We start from the raw sequence: 25,164 nt of genomic DNA on the forward strand, positions 1-25,164 counted from the left end.
CGGGTCAAGCCCAAAGACTTGTACTAAGACAAATTTATGCATTCTAATTTTTGGAAAAGACATGTTTCATTCTTTAACCGAGTAACACAAAAAAGTGAGAATTAGAGCAAGATTTCGGCATATACTCAAGATTTTGAATACTTAGACTTGTTCCAAGTCTGTGATTTTTGTGATTTGATTGTCAGAAAACATGCCGAAAATGCATGTTTTTAGCTCTTTTTTCAAGAAATTAGTAAAATAGTGAACTTTTTCTTTTATCTCTTTAATCTCCAGTTAGGACTAAATGAATGATTAGGATTGAGCTATGCTTCATTTGGCAGAACTTGATAATAATTTTTATTAATGCTGTATTTTCTGGAATGGAGAGTAATTTCACACTAATAAATTTTTCTGAGTAGAATCCTATTTATTTTGGATCCCGTACTATTTGTTTTGATAAGACTGATTCTTGTTCATCAAAATTTATTTTAACAAGTTAACAAATTTAAATTGAAGAGATCTCCAACTCATTACCCGGTATTTGACATTTCACTTTGAATAGGTTCTATTTATCAATCAATCAATCAATCAATCAATCAATCAATCAATCAATCAATCAATCAATCAATCAATCAATCACTTCAATCAATCAATTAATCATTCAATCATTCAATCAATCAATTAATCAATCAACCAAATAATCCATCAATTAATCAATCAAATATTTTATTTATTACATCCCCCTTCGGAGAAGTTTAACTATTCAAATTAAATTTTGTTGGTCATTTGTGATAACATGATAACCGATCATATGACAAGAAGAACCTATTCATTTTTTAAATGACAAGGCAATTAGGGCCTATCAAATTTTCCCGGATATCCGATTCATTTTGAAAAGAAATATGTTCATATTTTCAGTAGGCCTATTATATTATTAAAGTTCTGTAATTTCTGAATAAATACTTTGCTTTAAAAAAAATTCAATTATTTGTCATTTTTGTATTATCAGTGAGGCGAGGTTGAATTCAATATTCTATGACAAAAAGTTCGAAATCTAAAGGACAAACACAGCATGGACGAGAAATGACTGGGCCTACTCAGCAAAAATCATTATTACTTTTTTCATACGGCTGACATTATATATTTAATGTGCTTCAAATTCCACCTAATTGCATGCATTCAGTAATGTCATCTGAAAACCCAAACCAGACTGAATAAATTTACCAATCGTACCACGACTCTACGCCAATCAAATCGAACGTTATTAATTCATTGGGTTGTGTCAGCGACAAAACCAATCAAAACTAACGTTACTGACATCTCAGCCACTGATTGAAAAGTGCGTTCACCTTATGTCTGAGCCGTTGCTCATGGTTGTGGTGATTCTAATTTTAGGAAAACAAATTGTAATAAAATAATTATGTTTATTGTTGATAATAATTTATGAAATGTTCATGTAGCGCAATACATTTATTCAAGCACTTATACAACAATTCACATTTGTTAATTTTATCCTTAAATATTGAAATTATCGTTTTTTAATGATTATTAATGGAATTTTTGAAAATAATATTCTAGAAACAAAACAATGTGTACCGGCGATTTTTTCCGACACATGGGAGTGGCTAATCGCACGGAGACGTTCTTGTAAACACCTGGTAAATCATTATTTCCTTGAATATATCACAAAGGAAATTTGCAGTTTAATGTAAAAGTAAGTTGTTTATATATTGGTAAAATTTTGATTTAAAAAACAGGTTTTGTGACGTTATTTAACTTCCTCAAACATGAAGCACACACATGCATACATCCACTGTCACTAGTGACATAGGCATAGCACTGGCACTGTACAAACATGACAAATGCTGACTTCTGCTGATGCATGATGTCAGTCATGCAGTGATGAATGATTGTATCTTATACATGTATCACTCATACATAAATTCTAGACAGTTCATTAGTTGATTGCCATCTATCATTTTTACCATCAGCCTCTCCGTTAGTCCATGTAGTCCGAGGTGCTCTGACGATTAACACTCTCAGTCACTCCGATCGCCAGGCAATCTACGTTTAAATAATGTCAGAGGAGGACTAGCATAAGATTTCGAGGGATCATTGTAGACTTGCTTGCCAGTCCTATATATGCCGTACTACGATATATGTATCGTAGTGGATACCGGCTGCCGGCTGTGCCGGCATCCACTACTCAAAATATTGGACCTGCCTGTCGTCTATCACACGGTAGAGGATAGGCAAAATAAAAATTCCTATCGTTTATTCTCTAATTAAAAAGTCATTTGTAACTAAATATAATGCTGTGTCGGACAAAATCCTTGAACACGGCAAAAGTTCCAACAAAAACATCTGCATCCAGCGATGCTGAGGTGTTCATCAGTGCTCGGGCCCCATTTCTAACAAGTAGAAATACTCGCCGGGAGACTCGTTTCTGACTAGAAAACATTTGCACGAACGTGTTTTCTAACCCGAGCAGACGAGTCACATCTGCGTTTGTGATGTTTACTGCAGGAGCTGCCTATATGAAAGAGGCAATTTTATGCTGTGTACTTTTGAACTCACCAAAATGATTTCTTAATTCAATACTTAGTTTAAGAAACAACTTATACCCCCCAAAAATAAGAAAAACTTTAATTCGAGATTCGTTTTTGAAACTGTCATACCAAATATTTGTTGAGCTATAATAGATCAGGGCAAACACATAATGAGAGTAGTATACATTTGTACGGTAATGGTTGGAATTCAATCTCATGCAGAGTTCATGAAAATCAGAAGCCACCACCTTCATTCATGGTTCTTGACCCACTGCAGCTCTACTGCCTCATCTGTTTGGGTACAAATTAAAAGAGGACGCATCTGACACCGGAAACTAACATTATGTAAAACAAAATTCCATTTGATTTCTTATTAGAATGTTACAATATAGCTTTAATGAACCCATAAAGAATGAAAGGTTCTATTATGTAGCCAATAAAAATGTTTTATCGAACCAACAACGATTCAAAATACTTTTCACAAGTAAATTTACCGTATTGGTCCGAGTATAGTCCCACCCGTTTTTTAGGTGAACATTTTTCACAATTGGGGGTTGGGATTATACTCGAATTTCAAAAAATTTGGTTTTGGAGTGTCCCTGGACCTAGACGGTTTTTTTTTTTGGTTTTGGAGTGTCCCTGGACCAAGACCTAGGTCTTTTTTTCTTTCTTTTTTTAAATTTCTGGAATTTTTCGAAAAATGGGGGGTGGGACTATACTCGAACGTGGGACTATACTCGGACGAATACGGTAATATGTTGGAATAGAAAACGGACGTGTTTTACAATAAAAATACTTATTACAATTGTTCTGAACCCATGATTGTATACTGTTGCACTTGCTGGAGGTATTATTGTTGTATCTTGATCGTCTGGACTAAATACATACAATGTACAGGGAGCTTTAGCACCTTCTGAAAGGGGTTGGTAGAATGTCACAGTGATTTGATGTTGATAGGCCTAAAAGTGTATGTATAAAAACGGTATTGAAAATGTTCACAACTGAAAATGTCAAGTTTTTTATGAGAATGGTCACAATATATTCCGAAGGATTTAAATTACCCCCATATTATAAAAAATTCATGATATCGCATCTGTGGACTTGTTTATGCGATTTATGTCCAATGAATTATGTTTGAACTCTGGCGGTTTTTGTCAACTTTCGGGATCCAAAAATAAAATTAAAGTGGAATTTGTTATCGTTTCTGATTCGAGCACACCGTATCATTAGTCATGTAGAAATGAAAACAAATATTTTTCAAGCTTATGCGATCCCGGGTTATGCGATCGGGCATATCCGATACAAAGAGATTGTCACTTATTCGCCGACACCGCCTGCCTAAATAAGATTTGTCAAATTGTTCAACAGCCCATTTACATATGATGGCGCAGTTTATAAGCGATATAAGAATAATCATCCCTCCTAAATAAGTGGTATGGTCTGATGAATATTCAGATACACCTGTTCTATCTGATGAACCGTAGAATATACCCGGATGAACTCAATTAAAAAAGGTCATCTCTAGCGAAGGTTAAATAATCCGTCGGTGACATGTACCAAGCATGATCAACGCGTTTCCGAGTCCACAAAAGCTGGTCCAGAATTTACTTCAGAGCGGCTCCAGAGACGTATTTTTTGTAAAAGTAAGCAAACATAAGACCAAAGATACATTATGTTACTATTGTTTATAGTCCAGCAAAATTGTAGCCAAATTAGACATTCGGAACAATTGTTTTAAAAGCGTTCCAGAAATGTAAACGCTACAAAGACGAGATTTGTATTACCAGCAACTTGCAGCAAGTTCTATCTTATGCACACAGCAACTATCGTGTCGTCGTGCATAAAAGATAGATTTTTCGATCAACCTCCATCATATGAATATTTAGAGCTACATTTTAAACTCTCATTATGTACAAATCCGTAGTATTTTAACAATAATCACAGGCACTAAATTGTTCAAATTCATCGCTAAAATTGCTACATTAGTGCCATCACGCATGCGCAGAAGATTGGATTTTGCAATTGGATATCCCTGGGCGATATCGTATGCTTCGTTTCATTCACACTCAGGCATGCACAGTCACTTGGTACTTGGTACTTGGTTGGTGATCCTCCAAAATACTCAGAATAGAGTTTTAACTGGAGGGAGAGAGTGGTCAGTTAAATTGTGGGGTCCGTGATTAAAGATGACTTGAAGGAGGCTGGTGTTGCTTGGTTGACCGTGTCTGGTAAAAGTTGGTTCCATTCTGGGGTGGTACGTATGAAGAAGGAGTTGGCGAATGCGTCAGTGCTGGTGTGTTGTTGTTGGAATTGGAGTGTGTGTCCGCGGCGAGATCTAAGTGGCTTGGGTTGGATGAAGTCTTGATATTTGATGTCTAGTTGGCCGTTGATCATTTTGTAAAGACTGGTCAGACGATGGCATTTCCTCCTAGTCTGAAGCGGCACCCAGTTCAAGTTTTTCATCAAGGCTGTAACGCTTGTATCCCTGCCATATGTGTTGGTGACAAATCTCGCTGCACGTTTTTGAATTCCTTTGATGCTGTTGATGTTTTTGCTTGTGTATGGGTCCCAGGCGGCTGTTGCGTAGTCAAGGTGTGGTCTTACTAAGGTGAGGTAAAGTCTTTCTTTTATGGATGGGGTGCAGTCATAGAAATTTTGCCTAACAAAGTTGAGTACTCTGGTGGCTTTGCTGGTTGCATGGTCGGTCTGTTTGTTCCATCGTAAGTCACGTTGAAATTTGATGCCAAGATACTGAGTGTCATTGGTCTCTTGAAGTTTAACGCCCATCATGTTGTAGTTTGTATACTCCTGGTTATATTTACGGGTCATCCTCATCGTAGTGCATTTTGATGGATTGAAATGCATCCCCCATTTCTTGGACCAGTCGACCATCTTGTCAAGGTCTTCTTGAAGTTGTTGTTCATCCTCTGAAGATCTTATAGTATTATATACAAGACAGTCATCGGCAAATAACCGCACAGTGCTGGAAATATTTTCGTGAGTGTCATTGATTAGTAACCGGAATAAATGAGGACCAAGAACAGTGCCTTGGGGGGGCACCGCTCAGGACAGGGTTCCAGTCAGGTGAGCTCCCGTTGACAACTACTCGCTGAAATCTTTTCATGAGGAAGGAGGCTATCCAATCCTTTGTCTTACTTCTGATTCCATAGAAATCCAGTTTCAGTAGAAGTCTATTATGGGGCATAACTTCAAATGCTTTGGAGAAGTCTAAAATCCCCACGTCGGTTGTAACTTTATTGTCCATATTCTTAAGGAGGTCATGTGATGTAAGGATGAGTTGACTTCGCAGGACCTAGCTTTCCTAAAGGCATGCTGGTTGTCTGCAATGATGTTGTGTCTACTAAGATGGCGCATCATCTGGCTGTCAATAATGTGTTCTAGAAGCTTGCAGCATGTACAGGTAAGTGACACTGGTCTATAGTTTGCAGGTTCTGTTGTGCTCCCTTTCTTGTATAGAGGTGTGATATTCGCTCTTCTCCAGTCAAGAGGAAGGTGAAGGTCTCCAGTATCCAGAGATTGTTGGAAAATAAATCTGAGTATGGGTGCTAACTTGTGGGCTGCCAACTTGCAATCTAAATAGCGAGAAAGATTTCAGCTTTCTCGCTGTCATCACCTGTCACTTTACGACCCTCATGCTCAAGGACCTCGACCGTAGCAGATGATCTTGTAAAATGTCTGGCATAATTATAGAATTTCTTTGGTTCAGTCTTAATCTGGTCGACCAGTGCAGATTCGTAGTCTAACTTGGCTTTGCGCACTGTTGAGTCTACATTGGTTTTAGCTGCGTTAAACTGCTCACGGTGAACATTTAGACCAGTCTTTTTGGCCTTAACCTCAGCTGCTCTCTTCATCTTCTTAGCGTGTCTAACGGATCGGTAATTGGACCAAGGTGGTTTATGACGTTGACCAGTTTTAACCAGTTTGCTTGGTATAAATTTGTCTCTCCACTCATCGTACTTAGATTGCAAAATGCTCCACTTGTCGTCAAAGTTCTTTTTTGCAAAAATACTCTCCCAATCAGTAGCTTTCACAGTTTCTGAGTAAGCATCATAATCTCCTTTGGAGTAAAGGTACACCTTACGATCGGTTAAGGCAATACGAGGAACCGGTATTCTCAGCTGAACGCTAACACTCCTGTGGTCACTGGCACCTAATTTCTCGCCTACATCAACTGAGTGGACAATGTCTGGATTGCCTGTAAATGTTCTCACCCCTGGTGGGTTTCTTGACTAGCTGGAACAACAGGTTATCTTCCACACAGGAAAGAAACTTCTTACCAAGAGCAGAGGGTGCTTCACACTGGGTCCAATTTATCTCACGGAAATTGAAGTCACCTAAAATAATGGTGTTATCAGAGTCAATGGCGTTGATGGAGTTACAGATCTTAATTAAGTTTGGCTCTCCTCCACGTTCAGGTCTGTACACTACCCCGATAAGAAGCTCAGTCTTGGGATTCAGAAAAACTTTACACCAAACGACCTCGGCGTCCGCATCCCCTTTGGTATACAAAATTGGGTTTAAGTTTTCGCTTAATCGCATAGAACCACCTCTCCCTTCCTCGGTATATGTACGCTCAGCATAGAAGTCCAGTCTACGATCTTTACGAAAACAAAGATACTCATCAGGAGTGAATTCATTGCTATCAATTGTACTATCAAGCCATGTCTCAGTTACTCTGCAAATGTCAATGTCATTATCAAACAAATACTCATTCAATTCAGCATACTTATTTTTTGACGCTGAATGTGTTCATAATCATATGAACAATTTTCAGAGGGTTGAATTCTTTCCCTTTGTGGATGTGAGTAGTGCGCGTGCTGAAGGTGCTGTTTGTAGCGCGGTGCGGTGCGTAGTCTTCTTTACAGTCTACTGGTCTTCCACGGCTCCTGCCACGCCTGTTGACGGCGGGGGATCTGGAATAGGAGGCGGTACTTTCAGGACTAGTTTTTTTCCCCTGATGATCCAGTTTGGGTCTACCTGGCGTTTACGTTGAAATAAATAACAAATTATGGTAGATAATAATTTTATAATTCTGTAAATAACAATTTAACATGATACTTTACATTAAAAACACAAAAAGATGTACACATAGTAGTGAGTACAATGTAGAAAAAGACGGGCAATGTTTTTAAGTTTATCAAATAATAGTCTTGATTCAAGCCCGTATCCACCCAAAGCTACGTCCTGTATGTTACTGCTCTGTGATATGCACAAGTTATTGGTGACAGATTCTCTAGCGATGGTTATGATTTGATGTAACCTTTGCCCATAATCAAACAAGGCATTGGCAGCATTTATATCCACGTGCCCACTTAATGACAGTTTAGGCAGTGTTGCCAGATTACATAATTCTCAGCAAAAGTTGAATGAACTAAATAGGTGTGGACAACCAAGAGGATTGACAAACAGTACATTGTTGCCCCTTGGTCTTGTTGTCCACCTTGACCTCAAAAGTGATTAAGCTGGCAACTTGAATGCAAATATATACATTCCGAAGTCCATGCACTGATACTATGCTAATAATAATTGAAGTTCGTATGTCATGTGTCCATCGCTGAATGCATTGTTATTAGGCATCGGTATTGTACAATTTCTTTCCAAATTGGATTTCCCAGTGTCAGTGTGTATTCGTGTGAACTTGCATTGTGCATTCATAGTAGTGATTTGTACATGTATTTTGTGTGGGGGTGTTGGTGTGTGTGTGTGTCGGGTGTTTGCCTGCAAAATCGACACAAGATTTTTCACTCTAAACTGCAGACTTACCAGTAGCCGAGGACAGTCCTCACTCAGTCTCAGTCTCCATTTCGTATCATACAAATTACCTTTACCTTTTATTTTAGTCCGCGGTTAGGCGATGAAAACACGATACACACATCCGCGGTTAGATAGCAATACACACTGTCCTCGGTTGGCGGCAAACATACACACAGTGCAGTGGGGTGTATGTATTGATGCAATACATAATTTACAGTGATTTGTTTACAATAATAATTGGTTATAGGCCAACTAAAGTTGAATTGAGTTAAATGTAAAATAACAAAATTTTGCTCTCTTTCTTACAGATTGACCACAATCAATACAAACATCCATCACCATGGCGACCATCCCAGAGGTGTATGCGGGTAAATCAGTGCTTATCACAGGTGCAACAGGTTTCATTGGCAAGGTCCTAGTGGAGAAGTTGCTGCGATGTTGTCCCGATGTCAAGTCCTTATATCTGTTGGTGAGGCCTAAAGCTGGGCAAGCACCTAGTGCAAGAGTGGAAGAACTTGTTAAATGTAGGGTAAGTCTGTGACGGAGACTACTTAATTATGAAATCAATTATCTTTAACATGCCCATTAAGGAGAACCATATGTCAAAAAAATACCCCACCCCAGAAATTTGACCACAAACACCACAATGTATGTATGTACCAAAGGTTTTGGGCTATTCCAATTGAAATCCATACACCCTTAGATGGAAGATATTACGCAAGTTATCTTCCACAGAGGGAGTGTGAATAAAAGGGGTTTCCTGATTGGATGCCTCCATTTGTAATTTATAGTACCTCCTGTGTGGGAGATTAAGGTCATGTCTTCCATTATGGGGTATGTATTTCAAATCCCTATTACCATATGTTCTTACACTTGGTCTAATTTGATTTTTTTCTTCTTTCCTACATCCAGTTATTTGAAAAACTAAAATCGGAGCAGCCCAACTTTGAGGACAAGATCATCCCAGTAAGCAGTGACATGCTGGAACCAAAACTAGGCCTAAACGAAGAAAACGCAAAAATTTTACAACAAAATGTCAACATAGTCTTTCACGTAGCAGCTACAATCAAATTTGATGAGAAATTAGAGTGAGTATTATTCTTTGAGTTGATGGTGTTGCACGGTTGCACATTTAATACAGTGGAAACTTGTTAACACAAAATGTTTTTTTCAAATCCCATACCTATATTTTCAAGTTCATATTGTAAGTTTGTAATGACCTGGAGTCCATTTCACTATATTTTGATCAGCTCGTAATCGACGGGCCTTATAATATCACAGATTAATATCAAAATATTTTATTTTGAGAATTTTCTTGTAACAACTCGCCAGAAGCATCACAAAGTCCTTTACTTTGGCTACTTTCTTTAACACACAAAATATACAGGTCAACTAATAGCATTTTTAACGTGGGTCAACTTATCGGCGTAGTGGACCAGTGTTAAAACGCCTATTACGAGCTGATTAAACTATTCAGTGAAAACTCAAGTAACCATTAAAGTTCCAAAATCCCAATACTAGACGTAACTTTACAAGAGTCCCTGTAGTAAATCCCCATTAATTTGGAAAACATAACATGTCTTCCTATGTATTTTTTAAATTTTGTAGGATTATATTCTCCCTTCATATTGTGTTTGTTGATCTCAACAGTGGCTAGCTTACTATATTTTGATAAGGAAATTCACCAAAATCAATACAGTCAATAAAATAATATTTTGCAGCTTATTATTTTATTGATTTATTTTCAAGTAATTGATAATTTGTTTAATTAAACATTGGATTTTATTATATGTGAATATTTATTACACATCACCAGTTCAATGGGATACATGTTGTTTTAGAATTTAGGAATTACATGAAATAAGCTGAATTTATTTTGCACTTGATTTCTCAGCAATTGGGATTCATAAAACAATGCATCGCTTGTCATTATTGTATTATGTTTATAAAATTGTGATGATAAACTCAATTGCTGTTGCAGTTGGCAAGACATTTTTTTCGAAATTTTTCATTTACATTTTAAACTTTTATATATACAAGGATTGTACTTTAAATTTTGAATAAATTAAAATTTAAATTAAAATTAAAATTAAAATACAAAATTTACAGTTAAATTGAAACACTGTATATAACATATGATGGCCATTGATTACTTTGAATTAATTTACTCACTAGGGTGAGATGACCTTCTTGGTTGCCGATGGGTGTGGGGTGTGTGTGAGGGGGTGCGTTTATGTAGCCAGGCAAACGAGGACACACACAAGGATACACACTTGTCAAATGAGGACACCCGGTGACCGTGGACGTCCTCGGTATTTTAAATATATCGCAAATAACGTAAAAATACATTTAAAACAGGTCCACCTATGGATGGTATAGGGCAGGCCACGGTTGGATAGTGGTCTGGTGTGTGTGTTCGTGAGGTCCACGGTATGGCGATTAAGAACGGATGTGTGAGTCCTCGGTTAGTATGTTTTAAACCAAGTGAAAAATGAGGTCCTCGTTTTCCTGCCTACGCGAGTGGGGGTGTGTGCGTGTTTAAACAGTCAAGGGTAACACAAGTACCGGTACACAATAATTTTTTTGTTGCCTGAATTAGCAAAAAGGTGATTTACAAAGGTCAGGCAGTTGACAATGTTATTTTATTCCATGCTTCTCCTTCCTTGCCACTAGCCAGGGAGGGGTGGATGTGCAAGTAGTATTTAATATATTTTTGAAACTGTTTTTGTTTCATTATTTTTTTACCACTCTGCAGCCTATCACTGAAATTGAACGTTGTGACGATACAGAAGATGTTACAGCTTTGTCAAGGAATGAAACAACTGGAGGTATGTTCTGTCTGTCAAAAGATTATTTTATGGTCCTAATTTTGCATCAACATGATGAAGAATATCAGTCCTCTGTAATGTAAAATGGCTAGGTTTCACAATAAGGTACACCACCCATGAGCTATGCTTTACTCTCCATTCCAGAAAAATGTAGCACTAATTTTATTTGGGATTAAAAATATTATCCTCTTCTGCCAAATGATACATAGCTCAATCCTAATCCTTTACTTAACTGGCAATAATTGTCAAATTTTAATGATTGACCAATGTTTGGAAAAAGGGCCAAAAACAATTAAGGTGTTTTTCGAATGCTTAACTTTTCGAACTTAAGCCCAAAGACTTGTACAAAGTGTTGGCCGGATTAGTGAACAATCTGGATAAGTGAATTATGTGTATGTAATTTTGCATTGAATGTCTGAAGTGTTAAAATTGGGACATCAATGGTATTTGAGAACTGTATGCAACATGCCCTTCTAAATGCTTCAGAGCATGAGATTCACATGTCAAAACATTTAAAAACATTTTCCTATGATCATAAGATCAGATAACAGAAAAATCCTGATAAAATTGGTCCGTACATGGGAGTTTGAACTGTTTAAAAGTGTTAAAACTTGATTTGTTAAATTCGGTTGTTGTCTATTCCAATGCAGGTGTTTGTCCATGTGTCCACAGCATACGCCCACTGTGACAGAACCCACATAGATGAAATTGTCTACCCCCCACCAGTTGACCCCTACAAACTTATGAATTCAACAGAGTAAGTCTTTTCATTTACAGTATTTCGGAGGTTGTTTCTGGCTGCAAGATCATTTTTTGCTGTAGCAAAATTACATCATTTCGCGGTAGAAATGATGTAATAATATCGGATTAACTACCATAGCAACAGGTTAAAACAATTTTTGAATATATCACACTTCACTACTACGTTCACGCTGTACCTCTGTATTGTACCATATCATGCTGATCACTTGCACCTGTAAGATTAGTATCTTTGAAAAGAGCGGTATTGTATTCAATCTATGATTGCAGACATACACAGGTGATGAGTGCAACCTGCTTGTAGTGCAGCGATATATTCAAAAATTGTTTGAACCTTTTGCTATAGTAGTTAATCCGATTATTATATATCTTCTACAACAAATTTGGCAAGCTTAAAAGGTATGCAAACTGATGAGTGATGACCAGTTTGTGCAGACAGTGCTATCTTGTCCTACTCTCCTAATATTTGCAATTTGTTTCTGTACATGTATTTGGTCACATGATAAAGATTGAGGGAACATGGGCAAGATCATAGTTGCTGCACAGGGCCACAGGCAGTATATGAGTGTCACTACATGATGAAAAAAGTGTTTGTGAAACAATGATACAAAATTATCAGTGTTTCAAAATAAGGTGGGCCCTAGGAATATCACTGTGGGCCCGCCGACATGCTACCCATTTACAGACTCATCACTGTTGACTTAAACATCAATCCATGGCATTGTCTGTTGTTGATTTGTCAAGTCTGAAGTCTTGGAAAGCAGGGATTCAAATTCGATGAGAACCTGAGAACCGGTTCACCTGAAGGTTCTCGCTGGATTACAACTAGGAGAACCAAAATTGGTTCTTGTAACTTTTCCAAGTCTCAATCGCATGCTGTGTTTATATTTGACCTTCCTTTACTAGAACGGAAATATGATTTGATAATCTCATTATTTTTTGCACAATGCTATACAATCTCTGATATGTCTGCATCATCATCTGCCCCTTGTTCCAAGGCAAAAATTAAATCAGAAAGTTAACAGTGGCCAATTAGCCAGATGAACTTAGAAAGCTTTAGAACTAGTTTTAAGTTTGAACTTGTGAAAGGGTAATGAAAGCGATATGCATTGTCTGTCAAAAAAAAAATAAGGCCAGATACATGAGGGGAAGGTGCACGGTGACAGCCTAATGATTTTACCTGTTTTTCTTAATACTTTGTAAGAATCAAAAGCCTGGTTTTGAAGCCCTTTGCAAGAACCCAAACAGGTTCCCGCAATTGATTGCGAATTTGAACCCCTGCAAAATGTCACAAATGTGGATCAGTGTAACATTAAAATTATACAATTTGAGTTCTGGCCCATGAAAATTGCTGAGGGCCTATCGATCTCAAGCCCTTGAAGATTTTAGCTTATTTTTAACACTGAAAAAAAAAAAATGTAAGTCTCTGCTGTGTTTATATTTGACCTTCCTTTACTAGAACGGAAATATGATTTGATAATCTCATTATTTTTTGCACAATGCTATACAATCTCTGATATGTCTGCATCATCATCTGCCCCTTGTTCCAAGGCAAAATTAAATCAGAAAGTTAACAGTGGCCAATTAGCCAGATGAACTTAGAAAGCTTTAGAACTAGTTTTAAGTTTGAACTTGTGAAAGGGTAATGAAAGCGATATGCATTGTCTGTCAAAAAAAAAATAAGGCCAGATACATGAGGGGAAGGTGCACGGTGACAGCCTAATGATTTTACCTGTTTTTCTTAATACTTTGTAAGAATCAAAAGCCTGGTTTTGAAGCCCTTTGCAAGAACCCAAACAGGTTCCCGCAATTGATTGCGAATTTGAACCCCTGCAAAATGTCACAAATGTGGATCAGTGTAACATTAAAATTATACAATTTGAGTTCTGGCCCATGAAAATTGCTGAGGGCCTATCGATCTCAAGCCCTTGAAGATTTTAGCTTATTTTTAACACTGAAAAAAAAAATGTAAGTCTCTGCAAGTTCTTTTCAATAAAATTTGATATACTTTTCAGATGGATGTCGGATGAGATGATTACAATGCTGACGCCAAAAATCATAGGAAACAGACCAAATACATACACCTTCACTAAATCCATCGCAGAATATGTATTCGTAGAAGAGGGCGCCGGTTTACCTCTGTGCATCGTCAGACCGTCAATTGTAGGAGCAACATGGAAAGATCCGTTCCCGGTGAGTGTTATATTTCAATTGAACACATTTTTGTTTGAAACTTGTGATATTTATCTCTTGACAATGTGTTTGCTTGTGCTGATGCAGGGGGTGCAATTTTGTTGCAGCGAAGGAGAATAAATCTTGATTCTCATCAGAATTTTATGAGAATCAATTGGTTCTCATCTTATTACCCACATATTGTGTACTAAATATTTTACTTGAGTTCTAGGAGAATCATTGCGAGAATCTATTTTCTGATTCTTGCTAAGATTGCATCCCTTGGGTGGGCATTTTAACATATTTTTGTGGGTGTGCGCCTGTGCGGGGTGGGTGAATGTGTGTACACACGCACATATTAAACTACCGTAAACGTTTACCTAATGGCACACCTGGGCTCCTTTGCCTTGGGGTAAATTTCATGTACAAATAGAGAGCTCCCTCCTCTAAGAATCCCAACAAGAATTAAGGGTACGTCCCCTTATTTGCTTGTGGGATTTTATGGGAGGGCACTTTTACTTTGCGTCTAAAATTCCAGTTAAGTACAGGGAGCCCATAGCGCCATTAGGCGAACGTTTACGGTATACATGTCAGAGGTCCTAAACTTGAAAGCCCACCAATTTTGCCGAAAATCTATGCACTCTGTGGAAGGACCTCTGTATTATAAACATACACACACACCCCCACACACCAATTCTCTTTGACCAAGGACGGTGTGTTGAATACACATTCATTCTGAATACATTTTAATTACGCATCACTATTTATGAGGTTAAGTGTAACAATGGGCTATTCCAGTTGAAATACGTACATCCCATATAGAGGACATGACTTTAATCTCCCACACAAGGGGTGTGAATTTCAAATGGGGTTACCTAAATGGGTGAATCCATTTGAAATTCACACTCCCTGTGTGGGAGATTAAGGTAATGCCTTCCATAGGGGGTGTATGGATTTCAAATGGAATAGCCCAATGATGTAGGCCTATTAATCGTCCAACTCTTATATCAAGCGTGGTGTCCGTAGTACATTTGTTTTAGAATACATGTTTTATGATGTTGGTTTAGTTCAATACATATAATTATTATTTCATTTTGTTCCAGGGATGGATTGATAACTTCAATGGGCCTAGTGGGCTATTTATAGCAGTAAGTATTAGTTTAAGACAAAATAAGGGGATATATATGAAGGGATATAGTCATTTAATTTTGACACCTAACATGTAATATTTGTAAGACCTATTTATCAATATTTTGAAGGAATATGTAATTAAAAAAACCTGATCCTGTTGCCGATTTCAAAACTCTTCTTTTCTTCATTATATTCTTTAATGCTCTGTGTGCTGTCCATAGGCTTCAACATCAAGTTTTGGGATATTTTCTCTAAATGTCAAGCTCTATCTCAAGCTAGACTTGTTTGTACTCATTTTGATGCATTTTTCATGCAGGAAACAGGAAATATGGTTTCTGCCATCACATTCGCTTAAGGGATCTAGAATGAGCATTTATGGCGTTTCGACAGTATTTTTGGTGGGACATGAGAGCACCTCAGACGTATCGAATTGCATTCTGAATACGAAGCATGCATGTCTTTCTGATATCAAATAATTTTCATTTTTTGAAATTCACGATATTTTATGACAAATTATTAAAATTTGATATTTTTCAAATTTTTGATATATAACAGTCCTCGAAATAAATTTTATGAATCTAATGATATATTCTTAAAGTGTATGTAGCAGTGAGGAAAAGCCGACGGTCAATTGAAAATTTTGACCTTTCATATTGAAGATATGGATTTTTTTCCCCAAAAGACCTTTTTTTTGTGTGTGTTTTGGGAAAAAAATCCATATCTTCAATCTGAAAAGGTCAGAATTTTCAATTGATCGTCGGCTTTTCATCCCACCTACATACACTTTAAGTATAAATCATCAGATTTATAAAGTTTACTTCAAGTACTGTTAAATATCAATTTTTAATGATTTGCCATAAAATGTGTTTTACATTGCGAATTTCAAAAAATCAAAATTATTTGATATCAGAAGAACATTCTTTGTATTCAGAATGCAATTCGATATGTCTGATGTGCTCTAATGTGCCACAATAAATACTGTCCAAACGTTCATACCCCTTCCCTTATAGACTACCCCGTAGTCCACTTGCCCATTGTGCATACTCTGGATATTGTATTTAAGCTTAAAACTCTGATTTAATTAATGTGTGCACAATTGATAGATTTTCACATCTGATCAGTCACCCTACTCCCTCTGTTTGTTAGCTTCCCAAGTAGACTACTGACTTTGCCTTGCGGTTAAGATTTTTAACACGGGACTCTATGGAGAGTTAGGCCAATTTCTGGCCTAACTAAAATTATCCATGATGTAATGCATCTTTAAATGGATCTGCCTTGTGATTGGTCGCCCATACCTCGCTATGGTTTAAATCGTCTGGGCCCGCGCCATTACCATTAACTACACCGTAAACAACTGTCTGTGGTATTTGCGGCGCCTTTGTGTTAACGCGAAAGTTAATCTCTCATCAAACATCTGGCGCGTACTTGTGGTTAATGGACTGATAAACAAGTATGCTTGACAGTGTGTTTTAGAGAGCAAAGTCCAGGGGTAAAGTTCTGCTTACAATTCAAAGTTCATAGTCGAAATTTGGGTTCGCTATCAATAAACTGGTAGATTCCAAAATCAGAATTGTTCAGTATTTAAGTGAGCCATTATAATTATGCAAGATAATGTTGCATTCAATTACTTTTATTTTCTCTAATCGTCTGATATTTTTAACTCTTTATGACCATTCTACTATTGAATACTTTAATTTTAATAAACATCAGTATAATTTTGAGTTCAACGAAATGGGTTCATCATGACTAATAATAACATATTTTTAATAAAATTCGACTATGGCATAGTCTACTTCCCTTAAAGCCTTGTGGTAAGGTAATGGTATTGTTGGCCTTAAAAGTTACACTCTTATAAACCGTGACTGTATCTTCAGTAACATATATAATCATTGTTGCTTTGCAGACTGGTATGGGAATGTTACGTGCCATGATAGCTGATGCAGATGCGGTAGTCGATCTTTCACCGGTTGATTATGTAGTGAACATGATGATTGGGGCTGGCTGGCATACAATAGTTCACAAGTAAGTTGATAATCTTTTACTGGCAGATTATGTTGTGAACATTATGATTGCTGCTAGTTGGCATAACAGGCATACAATAGTTCACAAGTAAGTTGATAATCTTTTACGTAGTGAATATGATGATCGGGCTGACCAGCATACAATAGTTCACAATTTAGTTGATAATCTTTCACCATAGATTATGTAGTGAACATGATGATCGCATTGATCTGTGCTGGCTGGCATACAATAGTTTACAAGTAAGTTAATAATCTTTCAATTCAGAAACCTACACAGTATAAGAAAAAATGAACAGCTTACCAACCCAAAGTGTTACAATTAAACATGACAACAAATAAACACAAATCCCGACTGGCACACAACCCAACTTGATAAAAAAGCAAGGGAATGTGCCGGCATATGGGGAAACGATTAAGCATCAATAATGATCTCCTTCACTTGTGTACTTGCATAATATTTGTTTGTGTGTATTGTATACCATGATTGCTATAACATTAGACCCAGCTTTAACCACCGTTTATTAGTGGGAGCTGGTAGCCTAATGGATAAGGCGTCCATCTAGAGAACGGAAGGTTGTGGGTTCGATTCCCATGCCGGCACATTCCCTTGCTTTTTTATCAAGTTGGGTTGTGTGCTGGTCGGGGTTTGTGTTTATTTGTTGTCATGTTTAATTGTAACACTTTGGGTTGGTAAACTGTTCATTCTTTTTTATTAAATATATTCATTTTTCTCTTGTAGCGAGCAATCGTTCCCCATTGTGTTCATTTGTTCTTGTGCAGGATGCGTATCCCGATTACATACTTTACTACACAGTATAAACAATTTCTATTTGAAGGATTTTTTTGTGGCAACATCTAGGGTTTTGATGGACTCTGAAAGAGAAAGTAATTTTCCTTTTTTTATGCTCCCATCTTCCTAGGACAAAATTCTCAGTGACTGCACCCATTGGAAAAAAAGCAGTGATTTATAGAGTGCTACGCATAAGCATGTAATTATAAACTCACAAGCCACAAGGAATTTGCTGACCACTATGGCCCAAGACACACCTGATAAACCCTTTTTATAGCATGAATTTTAGCATCTTTCTGTTTGTTTGCTCTTTTGCCTTGCAGACCTAGTACAGTGCCAATATACAACTGTGTGTCTAGTATAGCATCAATTTTAACATCTTTCTGTTTGTTTGCTCTTTTGCCTTGCAGACCTAGTACAGTGCCAATATACAACTGTGTGTCTAGTATAGCATCAATTTTAACATCTTTCTGTTTGTTTGCTCTTTTGCCTTGCAGACCTAGTACAGTGCCAATATACAACTGTGTGTCCAGTCCAACTAACCCAACCAGGTGGCGAGATGTGGGTAAGTTTCAATCAATTTCATAATTGTGTAGAGCAGGCCTTCTCAACTGGCGGGGGGCGCGCGCCACTAGTGGCGCTTGGAGTAAGTCGAAGTGGCGCACGGTAAATTTACTATCACATAAAGAAAAGGGGTGAAAATGCCACATCTGAGCCTTTAGAAAGCCCTAAAATCTCAGAGCTTCCGGGGGTGCTGCCCCTGGACCCCCGCGGCCAGGGCTTCAACACTGGACCCCTCCATCCAGGCCCCTGGACCACCCGATATGCGTTCGGTCGCGCACACACTCCCTCGCAAAATCCTCCCATAACATGTTGGCACTTCCTGATCACTAAAATTTCCCAGTTGGCACTTCAAATAAACTAGTTGAGAAGGTCTGGTGTAGAGTATCCCAAGGCTGCCTGTTATTGGATGTTTTTTAATACATATGGTTAGGTTAAAAATGTTGGCATTTATACAGCACGGTGCATGTAAAGTGCTTTACATTTATTCTGTTGTTAGAATATGTCAACTGCCATACAATGCCCAAGGTACGCTCATACCTTTGGGCAGTGCTCAATGGGCAATATTCATAACATCCCCCCATTTCACCCCTTGGTAGAGAGAGGCAATTGAGGTAAAGCGCCTTGCCCAAGTGCGCAACACGATGGCACTGCCAGGGCTTGAACTCGCAATCCTCTGATTGTAAGGCAGAGCCCATACCACTGTAAATTATTAGGTTATGCAAAAAGATACCATTTTAATGGCTAATTAGCGAGAGGCACTGAATGGGCTAATCCATTTAAAGTTCACACTCCCCCTGTGGAAGATTTTGGAAATACCTTCCGCAGGGAGAGTATGAAGTTCTTCCCACGTGTCCTGCCCATCTCCATTTCGCTTCTTATGTCACTGTGCCTGACTCTATGTCATAAAGTTATGTTTAGCATTCGTCTTTCGGTGGCTGTCTGTGTTGTGTTTGTTACACATCTTAAGTTATTGACCAGGTAAGTCATGGTGGGCAACAGACATTGATTGTACATTCGCCTCCTCAATGTCATTTGTAACTTTATCACAAAGGATGTATTTTGCATATAAATAAATAAACATAGGTCTCCACTAACCAGGTACTTTATTTTCTCTCTTTTTTGTCTCTATTTCAGAGGATATTCCAGATTATTACCTGAAGACGCCTTTAGAAATAGCATTCAGACGACCCAATGCCTGCATCACATCACATCCGTAAGTCTCCCATTAATTATCAATGTGCAGTCAGCACAATAAGGCCATCTTAAGTAAATCCTTAGTCTCAAAGTTTGTGAGAAATGGAAAACCTAATGCGGAATGCAGGGTTTTTTTCTTCTTATTTTTTTCCTTTTCTTTTTTTATGTGTCAGTCAGTACAGGCTTTGGGACAAGCATTTTGTGCAGAAAGTCTGTTGCAAATGTTGGAATAGTAGACAAATTTAAGTCACATAATTCTTCTCTTTATTGAAAACTTCAAAACTTGCTGAAAACTTGAAACCAAAAGGGAATTTTGAGTTGAAGAGGATTTTACAAATGTGCGCGGCATCTTTGAGACTCCGGATTTAATCAAGGTGGCCTAAGGTAGCATTTTATGATTCATGCCTTGCAGCAAAATTAGGGTAGATTTCAAAAGCAAGGTGACCATAATGGGCTCAAATTTTCACTTCTGTCAACATTTATCCGTAGCTGCAGCCCCATTGTCCGCACTGCACCATGCATATTTTGCACTTTTTGAGTAAGACTTATTGTTGTACACCCAACATGTGCACCTAGCATCCTAGCGTATTTTAGGCAAACTATTTGTACAGAAAATCTCTACGCATTATAATCAGCTATTGCAGTTGTAATCCATACCTACCTGTGGAAGACATGACCTTAATCTCCCACATAGGGGTGTAGATTTCAAATGGCGCCTCGCCTCCCATTCAGTGCTCCCAACTATTCAAATTGCGAAAATTTAATACCGTGAAAATATCATGCTTTACAGTAACCCCATTTGAAATTTACACTCCCTGTGTGGAAGATTAAGGTCATGTTTTCCATAGGGGGTGTATGTATTTCAACAGGAATAGCCCAATCTGAGCATAGTATACCAAATTGAGATGGAGAATCTATCCACTTTCTGCATATCTGTGACTTGCTAAGCCATATTCACAAGTGTTTTTATTCACAAAGTATCATTGGAGTTGAGGTACATGCAGTGTTTCATATAATAGCCTAGATCTTCTTGTTCGTTGTAACTCAAGGGACTTATTATATTATTATATCTTGGATGAGAAGATGATAGAGGGCGGGTATTGAACTGAAGGCCTATAGATAATAGCATCACTGCTCTTCTCCATCTGACTCATTAGCTCAGTTGGTAGAGCATCGGTCCGGTGATCCGAAGGTCCCAGGTTCAAATCCTGGATGGTCAGTGAAAAATTTTTCACTGGCTGTCATTTATGTATGTGGAGACTTGTGTTAAAAACCTTTCTCATATATATTATTGTTGTTTTATAATTTTTATTTTAATAGTTGGGTGTTCTCGTACTGGAATTTCATCGGCTGCAAGATTCCCTGCATGGTGACGGATCTCTACATGAAACTCACAGGAAAGAAAGCAAGGTCAGTCAGAATAAATGTTAAAATATCTATAGTGTATTCAAGATAATTAGTGCCTCATGTACTTAAGGGAACAAACCAAAACTTTGATGACGTTCTAGAAAAGTGCTTTTGTTGGGGGGAGAGGATCAAAAAGTCTGATTTATGTTCAGATTAACTAGTTGAATTTTCAGGGTGATATTTTCAACATTGACACTTACGTTTGAGGGAGGGAGAGGGGGTCAGCCCCCTAGCAGGTGTCAGCCTCCTAATTGTAGGGGTCAGCCTCATAACAAAAGGATTTTCCTTGGATGTCATCAAACTTTTGGTTTGTTCCCTTAGTGAGTGCCAACGCCCATATCATACTAGCAGTCACCAGAAAAAATGCCAGTGATCAGTGGCATAGCTAGGGAGAAGATGTCGGGTAGACGAACTATACACTTGCCTTAATCATTTTCCATTTCCTTTTCTCTATAGGATGGTTAGACTATATGACCGCATTGCCAAGAGTATGTATACACTGAAATACTTCACACAGAATGATTGGGAATGGAGTAATAGGAACTGTGAAGCCTTGATGAATGCCTTGCCTGACACAGATAGAAAGGTAGGATTGGATTCATTGATTCATTTGTTGCTTGATTGATTATTAATTTGTTATTTGATTGATTGATTGATTGATTTGATCGATTACTATGAGAAAAGATGCTACATCAAAGTAAAGGGAAAAAAAAGACAGAACTGGAGTAGATACCAGAAAACACAGAAATGGGGTGTCACACATACAGGGTGTCCCTGAAAGAACTGTATCGTCGGGAACTGATTTTTGGGGTACTTTAACACATAAACCAAACATAACTAAATAACTGGTAATGTTTAGGAACATATCAGCCATCAATATTGTTTTAGTGTTTTTTCATACGAAACATTTTCAAATTTTTTCATGAGGGTTTTATTATCCGACATTTAATGTTATTAAAACATTTTTACCAAAACAAAAATATTGTTTTAAAATGTTGAAAAAAGATTATTTTGTTTGCTGGGTGACCACACTAGACAAAAAAAATTGAGTAGTTGACGACTTGGTATTTGGTTAAAATGGTGAAATTTATCAAAAGTATACTGATTCATTGTTTCTGTTGTCCTTTACAGGTCTTTTTCTTGGATGTAAGACCTCTGGACTGGAAGGAGTACTTGGAGACCTACTGTGTTGGCACAAAACAATATGTATTGAATGAAGATCTGGCAGCATTACCGGCGGCAAAGAGACATATCATGAAGTAAGTTTAACATCAGGGTCCACTTAACAAAGCTTTACGATAATCTTATGTTCGAAATAACCCTTATTAAATATATTGTTTTACATTGATCACAAGGCCCTGGTGTATCTGATCATGCCATTTATATTGTTGTATCACATTCATACTCATAGGGGAGCACAGTGGTTTAGCATTTAAGTTATCTAAAGGTTGTGAGTTTTGATTCACATCACAGCCAATGTGTTGTGTTGAGTAACATTTAATCCTGTTTGCTTCACTTGACCCAATTATTGGTACAGGCTTAGGTATAAAAAAAAAGTTTGTTTTGGGGCAATTTGACCGAAGTTTGGTACACCCACTATGGACACACAACCTTAACCCTAACACCCTAGTTGCATTTTGGCGAGGGGAAGGAAAGAAGGAAGGAAGAAAGAAAGAAGAAGTGAAAACTTTTTTTCCCGGGTGCGGTTTTGAACCACCGACCCCTCGGTTGCCAGAGATGTGCACAGGCCTACCTTGCCACAGGGATGTGGCTTCACCTCACATGGGATACCTGCCCGACCCGTGCATATGCGGTTGGAATTGAGGTTTTTGATGTTTGGTACGGTTAGGGTTAATCTTCCACATAGGGAGAGTGATTTCAAATGGGGTTACCTGAATGAGTGACTGCATAGGGTGTGTATGGATTTCAACTAGAAGAGCCCATTTGTTTTCCACATTAGTGCATCTAGAAAATCTGAATTTTGTTGAATTTTATGGTTTTGTGGTTTAGCAAATCACTGATATTTTTATAACTTTGCTAACTAAATTGACCGCTTTGCTAACCAATTTGACCGCTTTAATAACCAATCGTATGTTCTCCTCCATTTTCTCTCTGCAGATTGCGTAACATCCGTTGGGTATTCAACACAGTGGTACTCGTAGCCCTCTGGAGAGTCCTCATCGCCAAATCGGAACTTGCGCGTAACACATGGTACTTGGTCCTCAATTTATTCTTCAAATTTTTCCGCTACTTCCGATCACCAAGTACTAGCCACTGACGGGAAGAGCCTCGCCCAGTAAGGAACTGTCTATATAGTGTAGACAAATCAGTGCATTCATTATTTCTTATTATTTGCCAATGTGCACGTAGACCAAGTTTTTTTGTAAAAATGAAAGGTCTCACTGTGAGCGTGCTCACTTCAGTGCTCCAAATAGGTCCAAATGTTAAAGGGCCCTGAAATTTTAAGCATCAAGTGTTGTTAGCCAGAACCCAACAGTTGTTGCATTTTAGACTTGCAGTCAAATGCTGGTAATGATCGAACAGATATGAGCGAATGTCTGTAATTCTGAAAAGTCATCGCCCTACAAAATGCAATTGAGTATTTATCTCGATGAATATGGTGCCAAGATTTCAGGGCATACTTTGACTGCTGTTTGTGCTTGTTGGGGTCACTTGTTGCGATAGTGTGCTTTTGTAGGAAGTAGCTCAAGAATTGATGCCCCAGCAAGCAGAGTGATATGATGCCATGTGGCTATGCCCATGCAAGGGTGGAAAGAAGTGGGTGGCGGGCATTGCTTCACACTAAGAACTAACCAAATGTTGCCAATGCAAGAACTGATGCTGGTTTCATACTGCCATACCGCTTGGCGCTGAGCGGCGTGATGCACACGCATTGCAGACAAACGGACACATCGAGGCTTGTCATTGGCTGCAGCATGAAAGTTTGACACAGGCGTAATAGAACTTTTGCAGCTCATGAAGCATGGCCTGTGTGTCAGGGCGTGTTGTAAAATTAACATTACAAACAGAACATACATACATCTATATGAGCAGTTATAGATGGGAGCCCTAATGTGTTGAATATTTGTGGAGCATGTGCAAAATTGGCAACATTTTACTTTGCAAGAAAGTGAGTTCTCGTGTGTCTAATTCTGCCTGGTTCAAGCAGAATTCAGGTGAACCCAGGACACATTTTTCCCTAAGTAAGTCCTGGTAAACCTTCTATTTTCACCCTTGTATACATGACAGCCCATACTGCCCTTTCATGACATAAAGGCACAACTGATTATTTAAAAATATTGATAAAAACTGTGCTAAATCCTCAATGGACATGTATATAAAAAATTATTTTGCTTTTTGAGCTGGTATATTTAGGATTTGTTAGTCACAACCAAGGTTTTTTAGGTATCTATCATAGCTAAAGATTATAAGATCTCCCATCACCCACCTGTAATACTATGTATGCTGTTATTTTTCGCAAGGAGGGTTTTATTTTCGTAAATTTCACAAATTGTCATAGAAATGAGAAAACAAACAAAATTATTTATGTGATCGGTTACACTATACTTGATATGGACACATGGGGGGAAAATCAACTCACACAATTTCCTGAAATTGAAAATCATGAGAATAGCAGTGTATACCGTAATAATCGAAAAACCAGAAAAAAATAACCTCCTTTTTGTCATGTGAGGGCAGCATACCTGTCATCATTGGCCAGCCCTGATAGGCTGATCTCTCAATCTGCACCGTAAATGTGCAATTATGTGGGTAAATTGTTACGCCACTCATGATATAGTTTTAACCTTGTAGTCTCAGTAAATTTATACCATGGACGAAAAAGATAACAGACTGCATGCAAGCAGTCAAAGTCTCAGCATCACCCGATAATGAGGGCCGATTGTTCCATGAAATGCGACAGGCAAAACTGCTACGTACTTACTGCATATTTTTATGGTCTATCTCTTAACCATGAAGGCACGCATAACACGCTA

General features: G+C 37.9%; 2 protein-coding genes across 2 annotated transcripts; one reads left to right on the plus strand and one right to left on the minus strand.

The window, feature by feature from the left end:
- The first annotated feature begins 1,571 nt into the window (after window positions 1-1,571).
- On the plus strand, window positions 1,572-25,164 carry LOC140168055 (fatty acyl-CoA reductase 1-like). The gene is made up of 14 exons (XM_072191359.1): window positions 1,572-1,693; window positions 8,612-8,832; window positions 9,216-9,391; window positions 11,059-11,131; window positions 11,782-11,888; window positions 13,906-14,083; window positions 15,166-15,210; window positions 17,097-17,215; window positions 18,502-18,569; window positions 19,703-19,781; window positions 21,083-21,172; window positions 21,626-21,755; window positions 22,301-22,428; window positions 23,288-25,164. The coding sequence occupies exons 2-14, from the start codon at window positions 8,644-8,646 to the stop codon at window positions 23,445-23,447; spliced, it is 1,542 nt and encodes a 513-aa protein (XP_072047460.1). The 5' UTR covers window positions 1,572-1,693; window positions 8,612-8,643; the 3' UTR covers window positions 23,448-25,164.
- LOC140167450 (uncharacterized) lies at window positions 6,122-8,352 on the minus strand. Its single transcript, XM_072190756.1, has 3 exons — window positions 8,336-8,352; window positions 6,761-7,224; window positions 6,122-6,720 (listed from the first exon to the last, which is right to left on the minus strand). Exons 1-3 carry the CDS (start codon window positions 8,350-8,352, stop codon window positions 6,122-6,124), a joined length of 1,080 nt encoding a protein of 359 aa, XP_072046857.1.

Source organism: Amphiura filiformis, chromosome 13, assembly GCF_039555335.1.
Source record: "Amphiura filiformis chromosome 13, Afil_fr2py, whole genome shotgun sequence".
Taxonomy (NCBI): domain Eukaryota; kingdom Metazoa; phylum Echinodermata; class Ophiuroidea; order Amphilepidida; family Amphiuridae; genus Amphiura; species Amphiura filiformis.